We start from the raw sequence: 22316 nt of genomic DNA on the forward strand, positions 1-22316 counted from the left end.
ATTTTCATATGCTGTATTAAAAAAGGAGAAGCTAAAATTCAAAAGAATAGTTTAAAAATATTTTTTAAAATAGTTTTATTAAAAGATGAAAAAGAAATGGCACTACACATGTAGTTATTTTTATTGCAGTAGTTGCTGATGAATGTTGTAACACTTGATTGACATTGTAAATGTTTCAGTCAAGCTAATTAGATGTATGAGATTTGAGACTGGAAAGGTTAAAGCATCCACAGCAGTTGTGGGAGATTTTAAATACAGCACAGATGCATGATGGGCAGTTTTTTATTATGCTGCTGCTGCAGTTTCTGTTCATCAAAATGAAGCATTACCACTGTGGCCCGGTGAAGCAATTACAAGACCTCTTCAGGCTTTATTGAGGAGCAGCGCTGCTAAGTAAGTGGCTTTCTATAGAAATCCCACTGGGAAAGGTCATTTAAAAACAGCTCTAGATCAACTGTGTTTGTCTATGTTTTATAAGTTTTCAAGTTAAATTCACTTAAGTTCGGACAAACCAGATATCATGTTGGTCTCTGAAACCTTGTTAAAGCCATCTATCCCATATAAAGATATCCACATATCTGCATACCAGTTGTTTTGGACTGATAGGAGGGGCGGGGCTATAGGGGTTGTAGTATACATCACTGAAAAATGTCCCTGCTCACCTCTTCATTCTATAACAATTCCTAAGCAGTTTGAACTGTTGGTTGTACAAATAGTGATTGCCAAAACACCCATCACTGTTGGCTGTTATAGACCCCCATCCGGTACAAGTGATTCAATCAGGATCTTGACTGATACAATATCTGACTTGGTATTGTCAAAAATTATTTAAACGGGTGATTTAAACATAGATTGGCTGTGATAAATTGGAACATCTTAAACAAATGTGCGATTCTCTGAGTCTCACTCAACTTATTGACACTCCTACAAGAATAAACCCTGTCAAATCTGGTGGAGATACCTTAAATTATATCAATTTTAACAACTGCACCTCAAAAATATGATTTGGTTGGTATCTTTTCAATTGACATAAGTAAACACTGTACGGTTGCTTAGATCAGAAACACCGAGTTGCTCAAGTCAAATGGTTTGAAGGTTCACTTTATTCCGATTATTAATAAACAACCCAATACAAGGTTCTAAAAGCTCCTCTCAGGAGGTACCTGTCTTCGCCTTCCCTCCATTTACTGTTACTGAAGTTTTAGACAAGAAAATATGGATCAAGCTCATCTGAACAAGCTGCTTATTTAAACTGGCTGCAACAATTTTTGCAAAACCGGTAACTGAACTCTTTAATCTTTCTCTTTCAACGGGTCAATTGCCTGCACGGTGGAAGGAAGCCTACATCAAACCCCTGTTTAAATCTGGAGATCCGTCAGATCTGAATAATTATAGACCCATTTCGAACCTCTGTGCACTTTTAAATCTCTTGTGTCCGATCCTAAAACTACACCTGGGCACTTACAGCATTATAAACCCCTTTCAGTCTGGTTTCAGATATGGATATAGTACTGTGACTGCTGCTTTGAAAGTTTTGGATGACTTTAGGTGTGCATTTGATAAGAATCACTATGGTGTGTTCATAGCTCTCACAAAAGCCTTTCATACAGTTGATCATACGCTTTTGTTGAACATCTTAGTGAAGCTTGGTCTTGGTGCTGACACTTACAACTGGTTTCACGGCTATTTAAGTGACCGTGTACAGTTTGTCAGAGTGGGTAAAATCTTTTTTTTTAAATATGTATTTTTTGTACTGTCCTAGGCCCACTGCTTTTTTTCTTACTGTATTTTAATAACATTCATAACGGTATAAAAATCTCACTGTATCCCATGTATGCTCTTTTGTTTCATGTATTGAAACTGCAGTTACTAATGTCCAGTCTGATTTAACTTATTGCAGCATTCTCTTATTGACTATAACTTGCTTTTAAATGCAAATAAAACAAAAGTCATGATATTTTCACCAAGTCAAGCTAAAACACTATCCATCTCTATTACAACCATAAATGGCATTCATATAGAGTATGTAGATTCATACAACTTTCTCAGTGTCTGGTTGGACAGAAATCTCAATTTTAAATAAACTACCTCATTATATCAGATTTATGTTTCTCACAGTGTTCACAATCTTCATGCAACATGGGATCCACGAACCAGCTTTGTTAAAAGGTCCCATCTGTAAGAACTGAAGGTGGTAGAAAAAGTGTTTATGTTGGGGGGGTATGCACATGATATACAGGGGACAGCCATACATCTGTTACAGATGAAGGGGTTTCTTATACAGATTTCAATGAGGTGACTATTAGCTTCTAATGTGCTCCTGTAATGGAGGCAGGTTGCTGATGATGATGTTGAAAGGGGAAATAAGCCTTCAATCATGCCTTTTCTTTCTCTGTGGCCAAGAGTTTGTGTCTCTCTGTGTTTTTAAAGACACAGATGAGCTGGGCGGTTGAGACCAGCTCTTATGCAGATCACTCCACACTGTTATAGACTTTGACTTGTTTCTTTCACTGAGTAACTGAATTCGATTCACATTGCCTTAATAACATTCAAATAGAAACACACATAAGAAAAAGTGGGGTCAGTGTGAGTGGAATGTTTCAATGAGTGCTGCTTGCTGGGGAGATGAGATGATGGTGCTGCTTAATCAAGGCCAGTTGCAAGGCCACTAGCATGAAAATGGTTACAACAAGGAACATATTTCTGTCAAAATAGGGTCAAAATAGGTGTCTGCCCTGGAACAATAGCATAACGTTGGCTCCTGGTGACTGGCAAAGCCCACACAGAATTAGAACCAATGGATCACACTGCCCACACACACACTTAATAATGTCCTATTCTTTCTTAAACTATGTGCTGGGACCTCCAATATTTCACAGGGCTGCTTTTGCTGGCGCTCCCGCATGACACTAGTGGCAATGAATAATGAGGCTGCATGGGACCCAGGGGATGGGATTACATTTTTCATTTTGGACCAGAAGAGGGAAAGTTATAGGACTTCTGAATTATGCAGTGGATGCTTCACTGTTTATCAGACGTCCTCAGATATAGAGGTTATTTGAGAGAATGGGGCGAATGAAACAAAGAGATGTATCAAGATCCACATCAAACCTTTTTTTCTAATGATAAAAGAACTATGAGGTGTAAAGCTGTGTGATCCATTAAGAGTGCAATGAAAAGTGCAGCAATTTGTCTGGCCACACAAAACTAAAACAACCCAAATTAAAAGAAAAACAGTCTTAATAAATGCAGTGCAAAAAAATACAATTCTCTTCAAAGCAGAATGTGATCTTCACAAAAAAAAGAAAAAAAAGAAAGAGAATCTCTGCTCCTCCATGCATAGTAAGAGCACATCTGACACCTTCTGAGCCCACAAACATTTTGATATACTGACACTGATTAAAGTCAAAGCTGAGATTCATCCATTTGTTACAACATGAAGGAATGGTGGATAAAGATGGTAAGAAGTATGCCATCATTGATCACAAGCAGCTTGACTTTTAAAAAAAAGGTTATACAGTGAAGTTGTAGAGGAACTTGACCATTTGTAGAACAGCCCAGTTATTGGCTGTTACTACGCCCAGTAGGCCTATCAAGCTTTTAATTTGTCTATTTCTTTAGAGCAATGCAAATAAAAATAATAATTGTAAGAATTCTACTTAACATTAAATCCATTCATTGCCACCACATCTTAATAAAGCTTACAACCTGACTTTTGTGCAGGTGTTGTGATGTCTGTGTAGTGCAGGGTACATACACTATGAGGATCTTTTTATAGAAGTGCAAGTGGATCTTCAGCAATTGGACTCCTCTTTTCATCTATTCAGAGCATAATCCACTTTGGATACAGCAGGAAAAGCCTCACCAGCATTTAATGAGGTGAGCATTGTCCATGCAGCCTTATCAGTTAGCAAGCAGTCAGATACTGTCAATGTCATCACTTTAGCTTGTGAGTTCCTGTTCACGCTACCCACCGTGTGTTCAATGTCTGCATTTTTCTTCCTCCTGGTTTGGCTTCTATTGCTCACTTTTATTATTTGAAAATAAATATTTTATGTCCTTCAAGATGTTTATTGAAAAGAAGTTTAATCTCAAATATCTTCAGGTTTGGTTTGGTCATAAAGTTTGTAAATTATGGGGTTCTAGCAGGATCCAGGTTGTAAGACTATAGACAGAAATAGGCCTCAAGCATTAATGGATTTTTTAAGGAAGTGTATGAGGGTGGGCTCGTTGACTGTGGGATATATCAACTCTCTGGGGTTTTCTTTTATGATTTTGACAATGGCAAATCAGATGTGACATGACCAAAAGATATAGTTATAAAAGGCTATAAAGGTTAGAATTAGATGTACCTAATCTCCTATTGCTGCACTGCTGCACTTTTCCCTGTCTGCATTGTACAAAGAATATTGTGTTAATGTTGTCATTATCTGATAAAGACATAATCTGAGGTGTAGGAGACTCATCTAATTTCAGTGTTACTTTCATGGTGATGTAACACAGTCCTACAGCGGTTCTGCCATTGTTGCTAACTGTAACATTATCCAGACAAAACACTAAATTCCTACTAAACACTATTAAGACACTTGATTCCATTAACGGCATCCTCCGTGCTGTAATCCACTGCCAGTGGTCATACCAACACCACCAACATTTAATTTGCACTGCCATGTGCTTTTACATAACAAGTGCAAATTTAAATACAAGAGTGCTGGAATTAACTGAAGTATGTGCTTTTAATTACTTGATACGATTATATAAATAAAGTTTTGATCTAATTTATCTACTTTTATGCTTGCTCTGCAGTGCTCCTCAACACATTGCCATAACTGAGAGAACAATTAAGCTTATGTAATGTAATAAAAAGACACAGCACTGCTAAACATTGTTATTATGTGTTACTAACCTCCTCTGTGATTGAGTGTCATTTCATAGGTCAAGCAATGAAACCTCTGTGTGATTAAGCTCTGGGTGAGCAGCTGTGTGGGTGAGTGCTGAATGAGCATAAACATGACAGTTTTAGAACAAACTCGCTTGCCTCCATGGCTGCCAGACGACCCGTGGCTCTCCACTTGCCTGCTCACCACTTATTGAAGATGAATGACTTCTGGGCGCCCCTTACTTACCTTTTGAAGTGGCCTTAAAAGGGATGGCATAGCCCTTGTCAGCGTAAATGTGACCAAACACCATAAAGTCAGGCTCAGTTAAAAAGAGAACCATTAAACCATATGTAGTGTAAACTGCACAGATTCACATGACCCAGTTTGTCCTTCTACAAGGTCCAAATGCAAGTAAGTCATGATTAAATGCGTATTTGGTGGGAAACCTGTGAAACACACAAGTTCTGTTTCTGATTAACTTTTAGTTAGAGTCACTACTGCTTCAACCATTTATCAGGTCGGCCATTTTCTCTTCTTTTGGCAGAACAGGTCAATGTTGGTTATTATAGGTTGGTTATTACAGTCACTAAGAGGAAGTTCCTGCAACACTCTGTAGTTTATAATGGTCGGAGTGGTTATAATGTTAATGGTTCATGTTTTACCATGACTTGACATCACTGACCTACAGGAAATATGTTTTCAAAATAGAAGCCCTTTTGTAATATTTTTCAATATGTTACCATTTAAAGGGTCTCTACAGGATAAGACCCAGGTTCTGATAGGTTATCACTTTACTGACCTACAGAAAACACATTTTCAACATGAAAGCTTTTTTTATTTTTAGCATTTAAACGGTAGAATAAGCTATTTAATATCAACTTCTATTTAAATGTCTTTTATAATGTCAACTTTTAGCTTATTAACTCCTTACTTTTTTCTTTCAACTTCGTTAACGTTTGGTAACTCGACTTATACTGTTACCTTTTTCTTCCTTTTTTCTTTATCTTTTTCTTTATCTGTTATCACTTTCTGCATGTAATCAGAGTTCCCCCCGTTTGGCTCCACGTTCACAGCTTTAAACGCACAAACATGTCAACTCTTGGCAGCTTCTGGGCAATTGATGTCTGTCCTGCAGCTTAACAGCTCTCCCACATAATTTCATTAGAAATTACCTTTTAATAGAGAGTTGTATAGCAACAATTTTTGAAAGAAATGATTACCTAATCATGGTGCAAGAAGTAAAGTGAAGGGATTAGTTTTGTTATTAGAATTCCTCATTTGTGAGTAATTGGGAATTGTATCACAACGTTCTGTCTCATGCTTTAGTTCTTTTCACATTTTACTAAAACAGCACTACAGAGAAAGACAGAAATCACCAAAGTCAACAGGATACATCATCTTGGAACCATGAATGCCTGTATAAACCTTAAATTAATACTGTGATGATGCCATGGGGAAATTATTCACAACAGCTGCCATTTAAGGTGCAACTATTTGGAGATTTATTAGGACAATTTGATGTTTGTCAAAGGAGATAAGAATCCGGCCACTGTAATGACCTGCTTTTACCAACTCAGTACCTAAATTGGGATGTTTAACAGGGTATTTGAAATCATTACCTACAGGAACATTCATAGACATTCCCAAAATATTTAGGACAGAGGACAAGTGATGTATGTGCCCTGTTAAATTAATTCAAACCTTTCAATACGTGTTGGAAACTTTGAGACTAGTTCAACTTGTTGTACTGACCTATAAATTGATAATTGCATCTCTATAGCCTATAAATAAATCTCCTTCTAAAAACAAATATGAACAAGATACTTATCATTAATGCACATTAATAAATAGATTAGCATTTTAACATTAAAGCTGGTTGCATAATTTTAGCTACTTTACTGTTTTTTTTTGCAATCTGACATTTGCATATATGTCTGATGAATTAATACAATGTGGGTTTAGACTGAACTAATATACTAGTTTTCAACCATGTATTTTTGTCAAATGCATGGACTGGATATTTTTCCACTTCTAACCATATATTGAAACTCAGCTTACTGAGAAAAAAGCCACAATTCCTTGAACCATGCAAATCTGGCACTCTCATTTGCATTCACATCAAGTATTGGGTCTGTCCAGCATCTGGTCACAGCAGCGCAAAGTTAATGCTTTCTATAAAAATTTATTTGAGGTCACGACAAAAATATACAGTATATGTGTGGAATTAGAATTAGTCCACCTGTGATTCCTTGTAGTGTCTGTCCATGTGGATCAGAGCAGTTTGGCAAGTAGCAATGTTTAACACCATTTCATTGGACTTATTCTAACACTGTGGTTGGCCCATTAGTCCACATATGGGCTGCCTGGCAATGCAGACCATAGTGAGTTCAGTTAGGGGTGATACACCAGAAGTGCTTTAGCCAGGTCAGTTAACAGCCAAGTGTTTTTTTCATAGTTTTCCTTTGACATGACCCAAGATACCCAGTATGTGGTGCTAACTATTGAAATTGTTCAATTAATTGTAACATTGCTAATGATTGTGTGAACAACAATGTCATTGTAGCTGGTGTGGAAAATATAAGATCATTATTAGGTGAATGAAGGAGGAGATTTATTCTGTTTTAATAGATAGTAATGTGTGCACGTGTGTAACAAAGCAATAGATCTGGATCTGTTTACACATCCTGCACACTTTCCTCTAGTTCTTGTCCTTGATCAGGAAGTTTCTGATGTCTGTAATTGACCCAATTTAGCAGTAAATGATCAGCTGTTTGCTATTCTATGGATTTCCTTTCAAAGTTATTGAGCCTCAGCTATGGCTAATTCTACACCACCCACCCCCCCAAAAAATGGCTATTATTGTCAACCAAGGTATTGGCAGATGGCAGCGCTGACTACACAGCTGATTAATAGATGCTGCCAGTCAACAGTGTGGCTGCTGCTGCTTGTCACAGTATGAGAGGCAATTAAAATATTGTTAGGGTGACCCCATCAGTGATGCTTTTTAAACAATGCAAAGCGGATGTCTATTAATAGAAATCTGAAGCGTTTCAAAAATCAATCAACCTTATATCAACCTTCAACTGATGTGAATGATTAATGCCAGTATAATAACAAAAGAAAATAATTGCACAAAAGCAATCAGCTAATTTATCTATGAATGAACGGTTAAACTTTTGACTCCATATTCACAATATATACATTGAACAGTGGTGCTTAGTTAGAATCCATGTAGTTATTTTTCTCTAAGAGGCTTTAGAATCTTTACATTTAACAATCAAACTACCACATGCTCATTATTGGATGTGTTGACACCATCCATTCTATTTACCACACTGAATAAATTAGGAATCAGCTTGTCCAGCACAAATTGTGTCAGCCCAGTCATTATCAGAATGACATTGTGGCTAGTTAGTGTTTTCAGTCAAAGCCCTTTTGTGTGTGTAATAGTGGGAATAATCATTACAGCTACATTTGGACCAGTGCTAATTGCATCGCTGCCCTATTAGCCTACGTGTCCAGACTAGTAAACATCGGATGGCCCACGAGGGGCCTGATGCTCACTCAGTTTTCCAATTGTTTGTGTATGTAAAGATTTTACTCAACTGAGGAGGGTTCCACTATGGGCTTGTTAACACTATGAGCTCGCTGTCATTATGTGGACAGAGGCACCATTAATTATTTTTTAGAATCAGCTTCGGGTAGTTCAGTAATTAGCAGCTATGATACCACTACGTATGTCTGACATTTAAAAATTGTTTTATTTCTTCTCTGTCAACCTATAGTCTATAGGCTACCCAGGAAGTTGCATTTCAAGACCTAAGGAAGAGTCTAAACCAAAGAAAAAAAAAAAAATTTCATACATTTCTTGATCAGTTTTGTTGATTCTGATGATGAAGGAACATTTTAGCTGAATGTGCATTGTTATAAGATTATATTTAATAAATTTGCTTTCTCTGGCCTTGAAGTTGCATGTAGCGGCATAGAAACTTAACCCCAACCAAGCGTAATATAAATGCACATTCAGCTAGAACAAATGTTCCTTCATTAATGTTTAATTACAATGTCATTAACATACAATGTGTCAATGCAGAAAATAAACTGTAGTTTCGACATGGGAGCAGTATTATTACTAGAGTGATACATTATCACTTTACCACTTAAGAAACTACATAACTAGTTTTCTGTAGAGCATTCTATCTGCATAGACCTTTAGTGTAACCTTTAGAATAGTGTCACAAAAACACTGCAATTTCCATTTGCGAGAGTGACATGTGAGTAATAATCACGTTTAGGTTACTACAGATGGCTCTTCTGACATAGTTATTTAAGGTTTTGTTAGTAAAGATATATATGATTGCAGCTTTAAGAAATAATAAGACCTAACATTTTTTTTATATATTATTATTTTTATGGGTTGTGTTTCAAGAATTTGCAAGCTTGTATTATCATTCCCTTACTTATTTGATTTTCTTGGAATAAATCAAGGCAATATCCTGAGGTTATATTTTCTAAGATGTGTCACGAGTGACCACACACCTTCATTATCGTGACTTTAGGAAGCAGACTGTTCATCCACACGGGTATACTGGCATAAGTGACTCTCATACATATTCCAAACACAGTCTCAGGTAGGCTTTTATTGCTGTACGTAAGGCGTAATTTGAGTTCCTCATCCCCTACGGCCCTTTCAATTACCAGATTTTGCTTTCTGCTGCTGCTGGCAGAATATCAGCTGAGGCCCAGCTGACTCTGTGTGGACCTATTTGGAAGGGATTAAACTAGCAAGCAACTAATAAAGGAGATGTTGCAGTATGCATATAGGGACGTTATGGGGCTGCTCGACTTAGTAGTGAGCAGCTTGTGTAATTATCAGAACCGGAGATGAAGAAAAATGAAGACAGGGAGTGGGGGGATGCAGAATAGGGTAAACAGGAGAAGGGATGTGAGCTGGGGACATAGGAAAGTGACGTTGAGTGAATCTGAGTGAAGACAGAAAGACATACTGTAGAATAGAAGTCAGATGTTAAGTCTTTAAACCATAAACTTACTTGCTGATACTAAAAATCATGTAATTATTAGTTGCATTTTTCTAATATGCTGCTCTATACTTCGCCGTGTGTAAAAAATACACACTAATTTCAGATTCAATGTATTTAAGGGGACAATATAGTAAGTACATCACCTGTTGTTAATACACTTTTGAGATAATTACTGTGGATATAACTAATGAAATTCAGAGGTTTTCCTTGATTACAATGAGGCTGTAACATGGGAGCAACTGAAACACTTATATATTTGAGGCTCTACTTACTGCTCAGACATCATAGGATTTCAGCTGGAGATCATTGTCAGTCTTACATAAGTTTTTAGAAAAATCACAGAGTAGAGATCTGTAAAAAATATAATAATTCTTTAAGTCGTCTCCATCTCAACCAATTTAAACAGTCATATTCAGAGTAGGCTAAAGTACACAAAATGTACTCCAGCACAAACACGTACCAGTTCAAATTCTTTACTCAAGGTGAAGTACTACTTTTGATACTTCTAAATTTCGATAACAATATTTCTGTACTAGTAAAATTTGGTGTGACTTCTTGAGGTTATTTTCAAATTTTATTTCTTGTTTAATATACGTTCCACACTTCTCTTCATGATGGGGAACTTTTTCTATTGTGAAAAGTTATCGTATATTTAAAATAATAATTTGAGTTTTGGGCATTTTTTTGACTTTTTAGCTGATCAGCGGATCAAGTAAGTGAGGTGGAGTAATATGACTTTGAACAGAGTGTGCCACTGATTGGCTGTTGTTTTCTTAATTATGAGCTGGTAAAGATGTGAACAGAGGTGTTGATGGGCCTTAATTGACCATATGGCTGTTTGTCTTGCTGGAGATTGGCCAGAGAATGCACTGATAAGACACACACACATACACACACGCACACGGATGTAATTCAGTACACACACACACACACACACACACACACACACAGGGAGTGAACACTAACTCAATTTTGCGAGCTTCCACCTTCCAACCACAGCTCATCGAAGTGCATCTCATGACATTATTGGCATTATTCTCTGCGCCGACATTATTGCTGCCTCCGCTGCTTCATAATCCAGTTGCACTTGTGTCGGTGTGTGTTTCTGAGCATGTGTTTCTGAGGGGAGTGGGAGTCCTACCACCTGCTTGTTCAAAATCAAACTGAGCCTGTGGGCACTGAGAATCTGAGAAAAAGCTGATTCCATGTTTCTCCTTTTTCATTTTTAATTACATGCTCTTTCATGGCCCATTTTATGGTTCTCAGCTGACAAATCCAGTCAAGTTTTTTTAACACGCACCTTTGCACAAGTAAAACTGAATTATTGTTCTTTCAACAAATTGTTAATAAGTGTTTTTTTTTTTTCTGCACATCTCACCAAGCAAAAGTCCATCGAACTTCTGTGGGCTTTGGAAATTATTGACAACTCCAGGTGGACAATTTTTTTACCATCAGACCTTTAATCATGACATTCTCCTTTTTTTGTCGTGTCAGTAAGTTGCTTAAAAAAAACTCTATTCTAGTTGAGGTAATAAAAACATGATAGTTGCTGAAGTTAGAGACCATTTACTTTAGTAAGTGCTTTAATTTTAATGAAAAATCAATACTTTCAGTGGAGACTATATGAAAGCCTACACCTTGTTCAATGAATCTAGTGATTCAAGTGATGATTTCTTGAATATCATGTTTGCTTTTCCCAATTTTTTAAAAATAAAGTCATTTGCTATAACACATTATTATGACTGAGAATGGTGTGTTGCAGCTGTAGTAAAGAGCAAAGGCGACTATTAAGTGATATAATTATAGGGCAAGAATGCCAGTGATAGAGAGAGGTCACAAATGCCAACGTTCAATTTAAGTGGGATACATTTTTTGGAAAATTCATGAAAATTCCAAAGCGTTTATCTCATGTCTTTTATTGTAACCCCGAGGGCCACGGCCTCTTAATGTTGTGGAAGTACCACAGTCAACTTCCTAAACATGCTCCGTTGCTTTTTTGTCTCTTTGTACCCAAACGACAATAGTTGCACAATCGTAACCAGGTCTGCTACACCAGCCGCCATTAGGTTGTTGTGTCAGGAGGCACTTTGATTGGTTGTCCCAGAGACTAATGACCTGCTGTATATTGTCGTTTAGTGTTAGGGAAAACTGTACATTGCAACTCAGACCAAAGCAGTCATACATTAACACGCAAAATTATACCCTTTCAAAAAGGTTGTTTACTAGGCTTCACACAATGAGATTTAACAGCTGCTCACTGAGTACATTCACTGAATAAGCCTTCCTTGGGCTTTTGTGCTTCAGGGCCCATAGAGCAAGCACATTAGAGCCCTTCTCTTATATACATGAATGGCAGGAAAAAAATAGCAAAAGGGTTCAAGACTTCCACTTTACTATATGTAAAGGCTCATATTTTTGATTATTTGTGAATAATTAGTGTGTACTTTGGTTGCTATTCTGCACTTACCTCACAGTCAGAGGCTGCTTCAGATATGCTCTCTTCAGTAGACATAGTATGTGACATACAGCTACTAAAAAAATAGGTAAAGACAGAATTTCTATGTAAGCAAAGCACATAAAAATGAAGTGTGTAAGATTTTGTGGCGTCTAACTTATGTCAATATCCAGCAATGTCTGTTGCATTTAAAACCTGAGGGGTGGGCTGGGGTGGCACAGGTCACCCCCACATTTTGATTGGCCACCCCAGGTGCCACCCTCTGCCAGAGTGGCAAGGTGATGGGTCCTCGCTGTAAAGAGTTGACCAAATTAGAAGCGGAAAGAAATTACTAGTATTATAAATAACATTTTATTATTATGTACATTTAAGGTGGTTTCATATATTTTGTCACAATAGATTTTTTTCTAGCAGTTGCAACCAGGCCAATTATCTCTACAAAGAGGTACCTTCAATCAAATAACAATATGATGATATATGAGTTAGCTACATATCTAGACATTGAATTGAGATAACCTCTTTAAAATGTAAAATATTACATAAGCTAAGAATATTACTTACTACTAGAATTATGTATTTATGCGCAATACAAATTATAACAATACATTCATACTTGACTTTCCATTAAAGGTTCCTATTCTCTGGTTATTATACACTAATTAAATCATAGATCTGAGTACTATATTTTACTTCTTCTACTAGATTCCTTCTGTATATCTTACAAACTGCAACTTTAAGCAAAGGTCCAAGCTGAAAATCTGGCATCTACTTTCCACCCTCCAGCCAGTGTTTACTATTTACACCCAAATCCAAGCCCACATCAAAATGTAGACCTAGGCTTGTCTCTCTCTTGTCTCCCTCTCTGGATGCATGTGTCTCTCCTCCTGTCACTCTCTCTGAGCTTTCCTGTTTGTTTCTGTTTGACTGTCATCCCCTTCCCTTAGTATCAGTGCTTCACTCCTGGCTCTCAGTTCTGCTTTGAGCCAGAATTACAAGGAGGATAGGAGCAGGTGTGCACCTGGCCAGCTCTTGCTGCTGAGGTGAATAGTGAGCTACTTGGGTTGAGGAATACAGCTGGCCTCTAATGCTGATGGCCCTCCACCTGCCCTAATGTTTGCCAAAGGCCCAGCCAGCTGCTTGGCAGCTTATGCACACACAATCGCACGGAAACACACTCAAAATCTGCACAGATACACACATCTGCAGACATGAAACATATATGTGTGTCAGAACCAATAGGGACTCCCAGCTGCAATAATTGCAGTACAAACATAGGGAGCTAATGAATTTTGCTACAGGTTCATGTTCTTTGCCACAGAGAAAAATTAAACCTGTAATTTCCTCTGACTCATAAGGAAAAGATAGGACACCGGCTTCTGCACATAATTCTCTGCCCTCCGAAGTGAAGCACAAATTACTTATGCGAGTTAGGAAGTCAAGCGGCTTTCACCTCAGCCTTTGACTCAGTCACTCCCTGGCAGGGTGGGAGTTTAGGCAGCAAGTTTTTAGAAGACCAACCCCATCTTTTCAAGGGCCATTTTTTCCATCCGTTTTGTCTGTGCCTATTTTCTGTCCCTTGTGTTGCCATCACCATTTTTGTTTTCCCCATGCTTCTCATTTCCCCCACTTTTCCCTGTTCTTTTTTTCTTCAACCTTTTTGTGCAGGCACAGTACAAATCACCCCTAGTGGAGGCAATAGAAGGAATCCAATAAACCTAAGCCCCAGCTCTCCCTTGACACCACTGTCATCTCTGAGATGTTATTTAAATGTGACACATGGGCGATTTCCCCATTCCACCTAAAAGACCTCACCCCCATCCTCTTTCTCCCCAACCTCTCCAATATGGCTTGGAGATGTTCATGCCTTTTTACCTTACCTCCCTCTCCCCCAAGATGGGCAGAGAGAAGGGTAAATACGCAAAGGGTGTGTGAATAATGCAAAGCGAACATTAAATGTCAGGGCTAAAAATTCACAATTTCCCTCTATTGTCTCGCTGCAGTTCATGTCATGTTTTATGCATTTTATAATTAGCAGGAAAGTCTCAGAGGAGAGAAGCTTTGGCAGTTGTGGGGATCTCTTATTTCTGCGAGAGGTGGCGTTTTAAGAAGTTACAGAACTCAATTTGAAAGGCAAATCTCACAGTTCTTCGCAGTGAAAAGCCACTGCATGAAGTTTGTCTCAAAATCGATATCACTACCTACTGTAGTGTGTACACACCACAACTTTAAAACCACTTGGAAAAAAATATAACATCCCCTCTGCTCCACTCCACTCTGTCTGTGAGGTCACCTTTGCCTTCTCTGCTCTACACACAGACACATTTACTACAGTAATGAATGGGGCCACATATTTATGAAGCAGCCTAATTCGAGCACAGGAGTGTGGTGGCTGAACCCAATCCCAACTTGACAGGCATTTTGCATTTCATGGCCCAAATTAAGTTTGTGCAGTTTTTCTATTATGGATCACTTGGGTCAAACAGTTTCCCCTGACCATTAAACTAAATAGACATTTGAGTGCTTCAACCATCTCTTCTTTATTGTTGTATTTTGAAGTGGCCAGTTTTGTTGTGTTCTCTCTGTCCCCCCAAAATGCACTCCCATAAAACTAAACAGCAAACTCAATTAAGTTTTTGTTTGTTTGTTTTTATCTTGGGAAGTACACATATTAGGGATGGGCATACTGATTCTCCGGTATCGATATCTAGATACCTGCCGGACGAAATTTTTGAGTCGATACTTTTTTAAATAATACAAAACAAATGTGCAAAACAAGCAATTTGTTTTCACTTCTGGCTTTATTAGGCGTTAAATTTATGCGTGAAAACTAGCCTGGCCGCATTTTTGATAGTATTCCGTGTCACATGGCTATGGCAGCCTATCAGATGTCAGAGCCGAAGGGTCGCTGCACAGCCTCAGTCAAGCATTACCTCAATCCTCACTACGCTGCTCAAAGTCAGCAGCTCTGCGGCAGCATGGATCGCCAAACGAGTAAGATAAGCATAGTGTGGTGCTATTTTTCACCCAAACTAATTTCTTGTGCTTCATCCGTGATAAAGTGGTGACACATACAGTAACAGCAATTTGTTTGAATTCTCTTTTAATAAAAACAAGTGAAATCATCATTTGCATTTGGTTGTTAATGATGAGGATGTTACTGATGATGATGCTGCTAGTGTTGGTGATGATGATGTTTTGTTATGATGTTTTATTGGCTTTTTTATTGCTTTTATTGTTAATTTGTATTCTAATTATTTTTATCATAATTTTAAAGAAATTTATTTTCATGTTATTTTATTTTATTTCCTAATTGATCTATTTTATTATCATTCTATAAGCATTTCTTTCAAGTATTTATGTTCATGAGCTTTATTCATATTTCATATTCCTCTTGGAATAAAGTTATTAATGAACACTGGGATTTGTATCGTCATCGATGAAAAAGTACCATAAACTAATGGTATCATATCCAAAGGAAAAATGTTGGTATCGCCCTTCCCAAACACAAATTGTACTTTTATTAGGGGAAAGTCAGCTGTGAGAGATGTTGCCTGGTAACATTTTTATGATATATTCAGTATCTGTATATTTGCAACTTGTAATTTATGTTATGTCAACATATTCTCATTATGTTCTCTCATATTAGAAACGTAAAGTGGTTGAAAATATGTTGCTCTGGAAAATGTAATTGCATTTGCAGTTTAGGTCTATAGGAAGGCAACTTTTAGTGGTCAGGGTTGTGTGCTCTGTTCATTTACATGCACTTGAATGACCCATTTACACTCATCTTTCTTAAATATATAGAAACTTGATATCACTGGGTAGAATCCTCCCAGAAAAAGATTTTGTTGCCACGTGAAGGTGTATCCAGGTTAGTAATCTACAAGTACACATGCAGGACTGAAAGGAAAGCAGGAAATGAAAAGAGAGATCATTACTCAGAATGACATCACCTTGTGTTTAAATCAGGGTCTGACTAAAGTCAAATTCACACTCAAAATGGTCTGTAGATTTCCTAATAAGTCACTTTTCACTGCAATATACAACTTACACGTTCATTATAGTCTACCATTAGGCTACCTGTCTGTCTGTCATTCTGCTTTCATGTAAGCACAGTCAGAGAGAAGTAGAGAACCCCAGGCTGGGAACTGTGGCAGCAGAGAAATCATAGAAGTTTCTGGATTTGATCAGCATTCTACTGGTTTGATCAGCTGGTACTAGTCCTTAAACTGCAGATATCCTGAGCTGATTCTTTAAGGATTGGTATTAAGGCCCATCTTTTGTTTTAACCCTGCTTGTTTGCTTTTCAGCACACTAATAATAAATGACAGTATACAGTGTTGGAAAATGCATAAACAAAATGTTTTTGTTGTTTTTATACTTAGTAACAATACACTAATATGCCTGGAATGCACAGTTATCTTATATAGCATCTTATTTTGGCTCCTCTTATGACAAAACTAAAAGGGAAATTAGATATCCACAAAGTGGAACATTTTTAATTTTCAACAGCTTTACCTCTGGGCCCTTAAGGATATGCAACAGCATCAGGATACCATCCCATTCATCATGTTTTCACCCTGCTTTTAGCTGCATAAATACATTCGTTTAACAGATGACTTTGCTAATTGCCTTTTCAAACTGCAGTAATCTCTCGGTGCAGTGAGCAAAAATTAAAAATGCAGCACCCTGAGTATTGTTTTTTTTTTTTTTATGTCGGAGCCTGCATTTATCCACCTGAAATTAATTCTCTAATTTGTTTGTAAAATAAATAGGGAATACGTAGGATCCCAATCCACTTAAAGAATCTTCTTCGCTACTTTACTATCAGTCCTGGAATGCTGATTTGTCTCTGAGGACTCCACCCGGCAATGGTAACTGCAAAATGAAGAGTGAGCCTCGACTTTTCTGAAGGGCACTGTAAAGTACTTTCTAAGTGTCACCTTAAAAAAGTGTACATATTGTGTGTTTGTGTACGTGAGTGCGTCTGCCTTGACTAACTAAAAATCAATGTTTACAACAGGAGTTTGGTGTTAGATGCTGAGACTTTAAACTTGAGCTGATGCGTTTAGTGTGAGCTGCTAACACCCCTGATCAGTATGAAGACGGGTGATGACATCCTTGTCCAAATACACAAGGCAACAAGAACACAGCCACACATATCTCCCTGCGAAGCCACTTTGCACCTTCCTCACTCAGTGTGTTAAATGTGCAGCAGTGCTTTTCAGAGTGACTTTCAGACATTTAGAAACTTTTATTAAAGTCATTTCAATTTCAACCTATGAAGCTTTGAAAGGTTACAAAGTTATGCCTTCATTTCGACACCCATGTAATTTTGCTACATGGAAACAGCTGTATCTTTTGGTCATATTTGGCTGCTGCGGCAAGCAACCTATATAGTTTTATTTTACAGAAGGACAGTCCCTATCAAACATTTAACATCAATTTAACACTTAGATTTGCCAGCTGCTTCTTTTATAGAGCTTTCAATTACATCTCACAGCTAGTTTTGGTTTTATCAAAAAGGATTTCAGAGTATTGTTAAAAAAAAAAAAAGAAGTTGACTCTCCAAAACAGTGTCTCTGAAAGTTAATTTTTACTTTAAACTAACATCCCAATTCCAACTAAAAGTCTTAAAAGTCACTTAGTACCAAGCTGAGTGGTTCAATAGGTCAAGTGTAATAATTTACCAAATTTTGGATGTTTCCCTGAACCTAACCCAGGAACCCAGGCATTTTTGGGGCTGTCCCTAACCACATAGACTTAATACTAAAGCTGAGAAGGTTGTAGATCCACACAAATTTTGTAGCTGTGACAGTTGGGAACACCAGAGCTCATGAGAAGAAACTATTGAACCTATTAATCCTCAATAAATGAACATGAATTTGTTTGATGGGAGGAGGCTTGGGTGGTTGAGGGAGCTGCTGCAGCAAATTAAAGCTTATGCATGAAGGTCAGAGTAAAAGCAAATAAATGTCAGGTTATAGTGTCCACAATGCACAGTACTCAGTGAATGTTACTGGATTCCCACAGTACATACACAGCTGTAATAGCCCTATCATAAAATATGCTGCAAATGACGACAGCCAATACAAATATGGCCTCAGTGCTCTGCCTGGGCAAACCAGAAAACATAATTTGTTTCTAGTCTCTGTGTGGCCTTCGTTCAATCTCTCGCCTAGGGTCTTCTCTATTTCATTTAAGTGACCCTTGCTGAATATGTTTCATTTTACAGACATGCTTCCATTTTAATCACATCAGCTGTCTACTGAGACCACATTATGGCTCACATTTTACTTGCTCTATAAGCCTGTGAATGCATCCCAATGTGAAATTATACACTCCATTTCAACTCTGTTGTCAGCTGTGTAACACACTAAACTACAGTAATTGTATGCTAGTGTTTGCAATATGGGGACGACCTAAGGCTCAGTACTTTGTCTGAAAACCTTGTGTGACACAGTTAAGTGTATTTGACAGTAGGGCTTTATCAGTCCTTATTGGTCCATATATATGGTTTGGTAGGTGAACTTCAACCTTGTGGTCATCTGATAATGAGATGACATCTAGCAGACTCAGTTTAAAGACAGTGAAAATAGTTTAGGGAGGTGGACTGAGCAGATGGAAGGTTGTCAAAGCAATAGATTTGAAGTAGGAGACAGTGGTTTGATTCTCATTTCCAGCTGGCAGTTAATAATTTTATTGCCATTTTTAAATTCATTCCTGATGTTTGCCTGAACCCAAATACATAGATTGTGTTTGCAAAGCTGGAAAGGTTGTAGGTCTACTTTCACTTTGTTATTTTAACAGCAGTCAGGCAAATGACAAGAACCTCGTAAATCAACATAGTTGAATTGACTCATATTTGGCAGGACAAGAACCTACTTAGCCTACAAGGGGGTAGAAGATTACCTACTTTGCTCTTAGAAAATACATTAGTAAAATCCATTAGAGCTGTGGATAAGGAGATGAACTTAATTTAAGTCAATGTCTTTATATTTTTTTTACAACCTACTCCTTTGGATTAAAACCATTCATCTATTTATCCTTTATCCAATCATGCTGCTGGCTGGTCATTAGAGTGACAGGGAGGTTGTTTTGGAACCAATCTTGCAACTAAGTTTGCTTAAAGTCCTGGAAGATGTGTGGTCTGTCATCCAAAAGGTTTCTTTAGTTTAGCACCGTGACACAAACACTGGATACAAATCGCTTTCAAGTGGTTGTTAACCTGCAGTGTGCATCTGCTAGTTTTGCACATTTACAACTGGATTCATTGTGGTTCTTTACATTGACTATAACACAATTGATGAGGACTGAATACAACATGACAAGATCTGATTATGGTCACAGATTCGGGTTCCTGCAGCGACATGTATGTGATATCAAGCTCTGGGCCTGCTACGATGTGCAACTCTGGAGTAAGCAGAGGTAGAGGCACAGAGACTGGGGTCTGGTTGGTTTACTTCAATAAAAACCTGACCACCTTCTTCTGCTGCCCTCATCCAACCACTTGTATGTCATAGCGTTCCCTTGCAACTCTCCCTATTTCCTCACAGTAGCTTTAAACCCACCTTGAATGGTCAGTGTGTACAGGACATTAAGATGGGTATATTGCTTCTACATTTACCTCTGTGCACATTAAAATGTCAATAGACAAGGGGGAAGCTGCAGTTACAGATTTTTCCCAACTTAATGTGGACATGGTGTTAGATCACCATGTCTGTAAAGTGTGTAAGCGAATGAGTAAGCAAGGCTGTTTGCCAATAAGTAGCACAATTGGGACACGGGGCAAGGTTCTCTCATTCTGGGGTGTTTGGCAGTTACCAAACAGTGCATCATCACAACTCTCTGGACTGGAGAAGTAGCAATACTGATTTGCTGTCTAACAGAGTTGCTAATATGTGGCTGAGTGTACACAACAGCACAATTAAAGTGCATCGGAAACTTATTACGTTATTAGGTACCTACAATTCAAATTGTAAAAGGGGCCCAAGATTCACATTTAAGTATCAAGCAGCAGTGGAATCAGGAGAATGTAATTTTCAAGGCAACAGAATTTCTTTGGCGGAACAAAAGCGATGATAGTGAGGGTTTAGTAATAATAATAATTATGTGACTGTGACATGCAGCGTATACCTTTTATGTTCACATTCAGAGCAGACCTGAAGGCTATCATGCTGTTATGATTGATGCTAAACTTGATAAATAGCACTTTAGTGTATAGTGTGCCTTTATGATTTTAAACTGTAATCACAATGTGTGGACAGCGATGTCTATCAATAGCAGCAAAGCTTGGACTGAGAAATGTATTTTACAAAATTAAAAAACAAAGTGGTTCATAATGTTTCTCTCTGCTTTTTCAGGCCAGTGGGAGGTGACTGTCAGAAGAAATGCCGGTCCCAGGTGCCCTAGTACATCACCACCGGGACCATGGCGACTCCTTGGCCAATGAGAAGAGAGAGATGCTCCCATGGCTCCACCTGCCTTGCTAGATGGTCGGCATCCTCCTTCATGCTCCTGTGGTTGCCGTGGGTGTTGCTATGGCTGCCGTGGCCCACCCGAGCTGAACAAGTGGGCGGCGGGGGACATGGTGGGAAGGCGTTCCATGGTTCTCTGTTGTCCTCATCGTCCTTGTCATCTTCCTCTTCGTCCTCCTTGTTACCCTCCAGCTTCAACACGAGGCAGAATGGAGCGCAGCTGGACTGGCTGCTGTCGGAGAAAGGACCTTTCCACAGATGTCCGGAGTACACAGAGTTCAGAGAGAGGTTCCAGCAGGGATTTTCTACCAGATACAAGATTTACAGGTGAGAGAGGTCTGCACCTGTGTGTAGGTGTGTGCATTTGTGCTATGCTACAGTGTTCTTGTCCTGTTAATTAGCGCAGCCTGTTTGTTTTGGCTTGTAACCTTTCAATACAAAAAAAAAAACAAAAATGGAGATCTCTCATTTTTGGGTGCACATGCTTGAGCTGTGTGGGTATTTACTCCAGATGAGATTAAATTATCAGTATATGAATAAGAAAATAATACAGATACAATAATAAAAGATGGGATGACAATTTATTAATCTCCCAGGGGGGAAATTACACCAGCAAAGTAACAGGAAAGCAAAGGCACAGGTAAAGATGAAAATAAGATAAGAACAAGGAACCATGTGAATAATAATGTAAAATCTGAAGAATAGAGAGTTGGTATTAACAAACGTGTATATATATATATATATATATATATATATATATATATATATATATATATATTGCCACAGGCCTACGGCAAATAACTTTTGAATATTTGTGCGGGGAATTTCAGCAGTTAATTCATTTTACATGCACAAACCCACATTAGGGCAGGAGGATTTATCACATATTTGCCTAAGTATAACCACAGCAGCCTAGTGTCCTTGGAAGTGGCCCAAACTGGATGATTTAGCTTCTCGTGATTCGTGTTCATTGCAAATGCTCAGGGGTTTTTGCAGGAGGTACTGCGTTCTTGATGTTGCAACGCAAGACAGGTCGTGTATTCAACTGACTTCCATGCAGCTTTTGAATCCCATTTCAAATCTAAAGTTAACATTCTGTCTTTTGTATAGCTGACACAGACATCACAAATCACAGAAAGCAAATATTTAATAAGACTTAGCACTGGATCTAATCCATGCCTTTGTAAATCAAAAATCAAATCATTCTGTTTCTTCACACAGTTTTTGATCAGTAATAAGTATGTGTCCATTTTGAATCTTACAGCCAATTATATTGCAGTTATCTAAGTTATCTAAACTGTGGTGTTTATTGTACAAAAACCCTTGGTTCTATAATTTTGGCCCTTCAGGCAGAATTGACTCTCAGAAAATGTAGGAAAATGACAAAAGAAGGGTGAGTAGAAGCTTTAAATTCAAAAAACAAAAATTGCATATGTTGCAATGTTCATACACGCTCTGCTCT

The 22316-nt window shown here is 38.0% G+C and overlaps 1 protein-coding gene across 1 annotated transcript in view; it reads left to right on the forward strand.

Moving 5' to 3' along the window:
• Nucleotides 1–22316, forward strand: part of brinp2 (bone morphogenetic protein/retinoic acid inducible neural-specific 2) — a 203529-nt gene that overhangs the window by 69227 nt on the left and 111986 nt on the right. Inside the window, exon 2 of the mRNA XM_067474748.1 lies at nucleotides 20741–21181. Coding sequence (XP_067330849.1) covers nucleotides 20808–21181 — 374 coding nt within the window. The 5' untranslated portion in view covers nucleotides 20741–20807. The remainder of the gene's footprint in view (nucleotides 1–20740; nucleotides 21182–22316) is intronic.

Source organism: Channa argus, chromosome 14 (genome assembly GCF_033026475.1).
Source record: "Channa argus isolate prfri chromosome 14, Channa argus male v1.0, whole genome shotgun sequence".
Classification (NCBI taxonomy): Eukaryota; Metazoa; Chordata; class Actinopteri; order Anabantiformes; family Channidae; genus Channa; species Channa argus.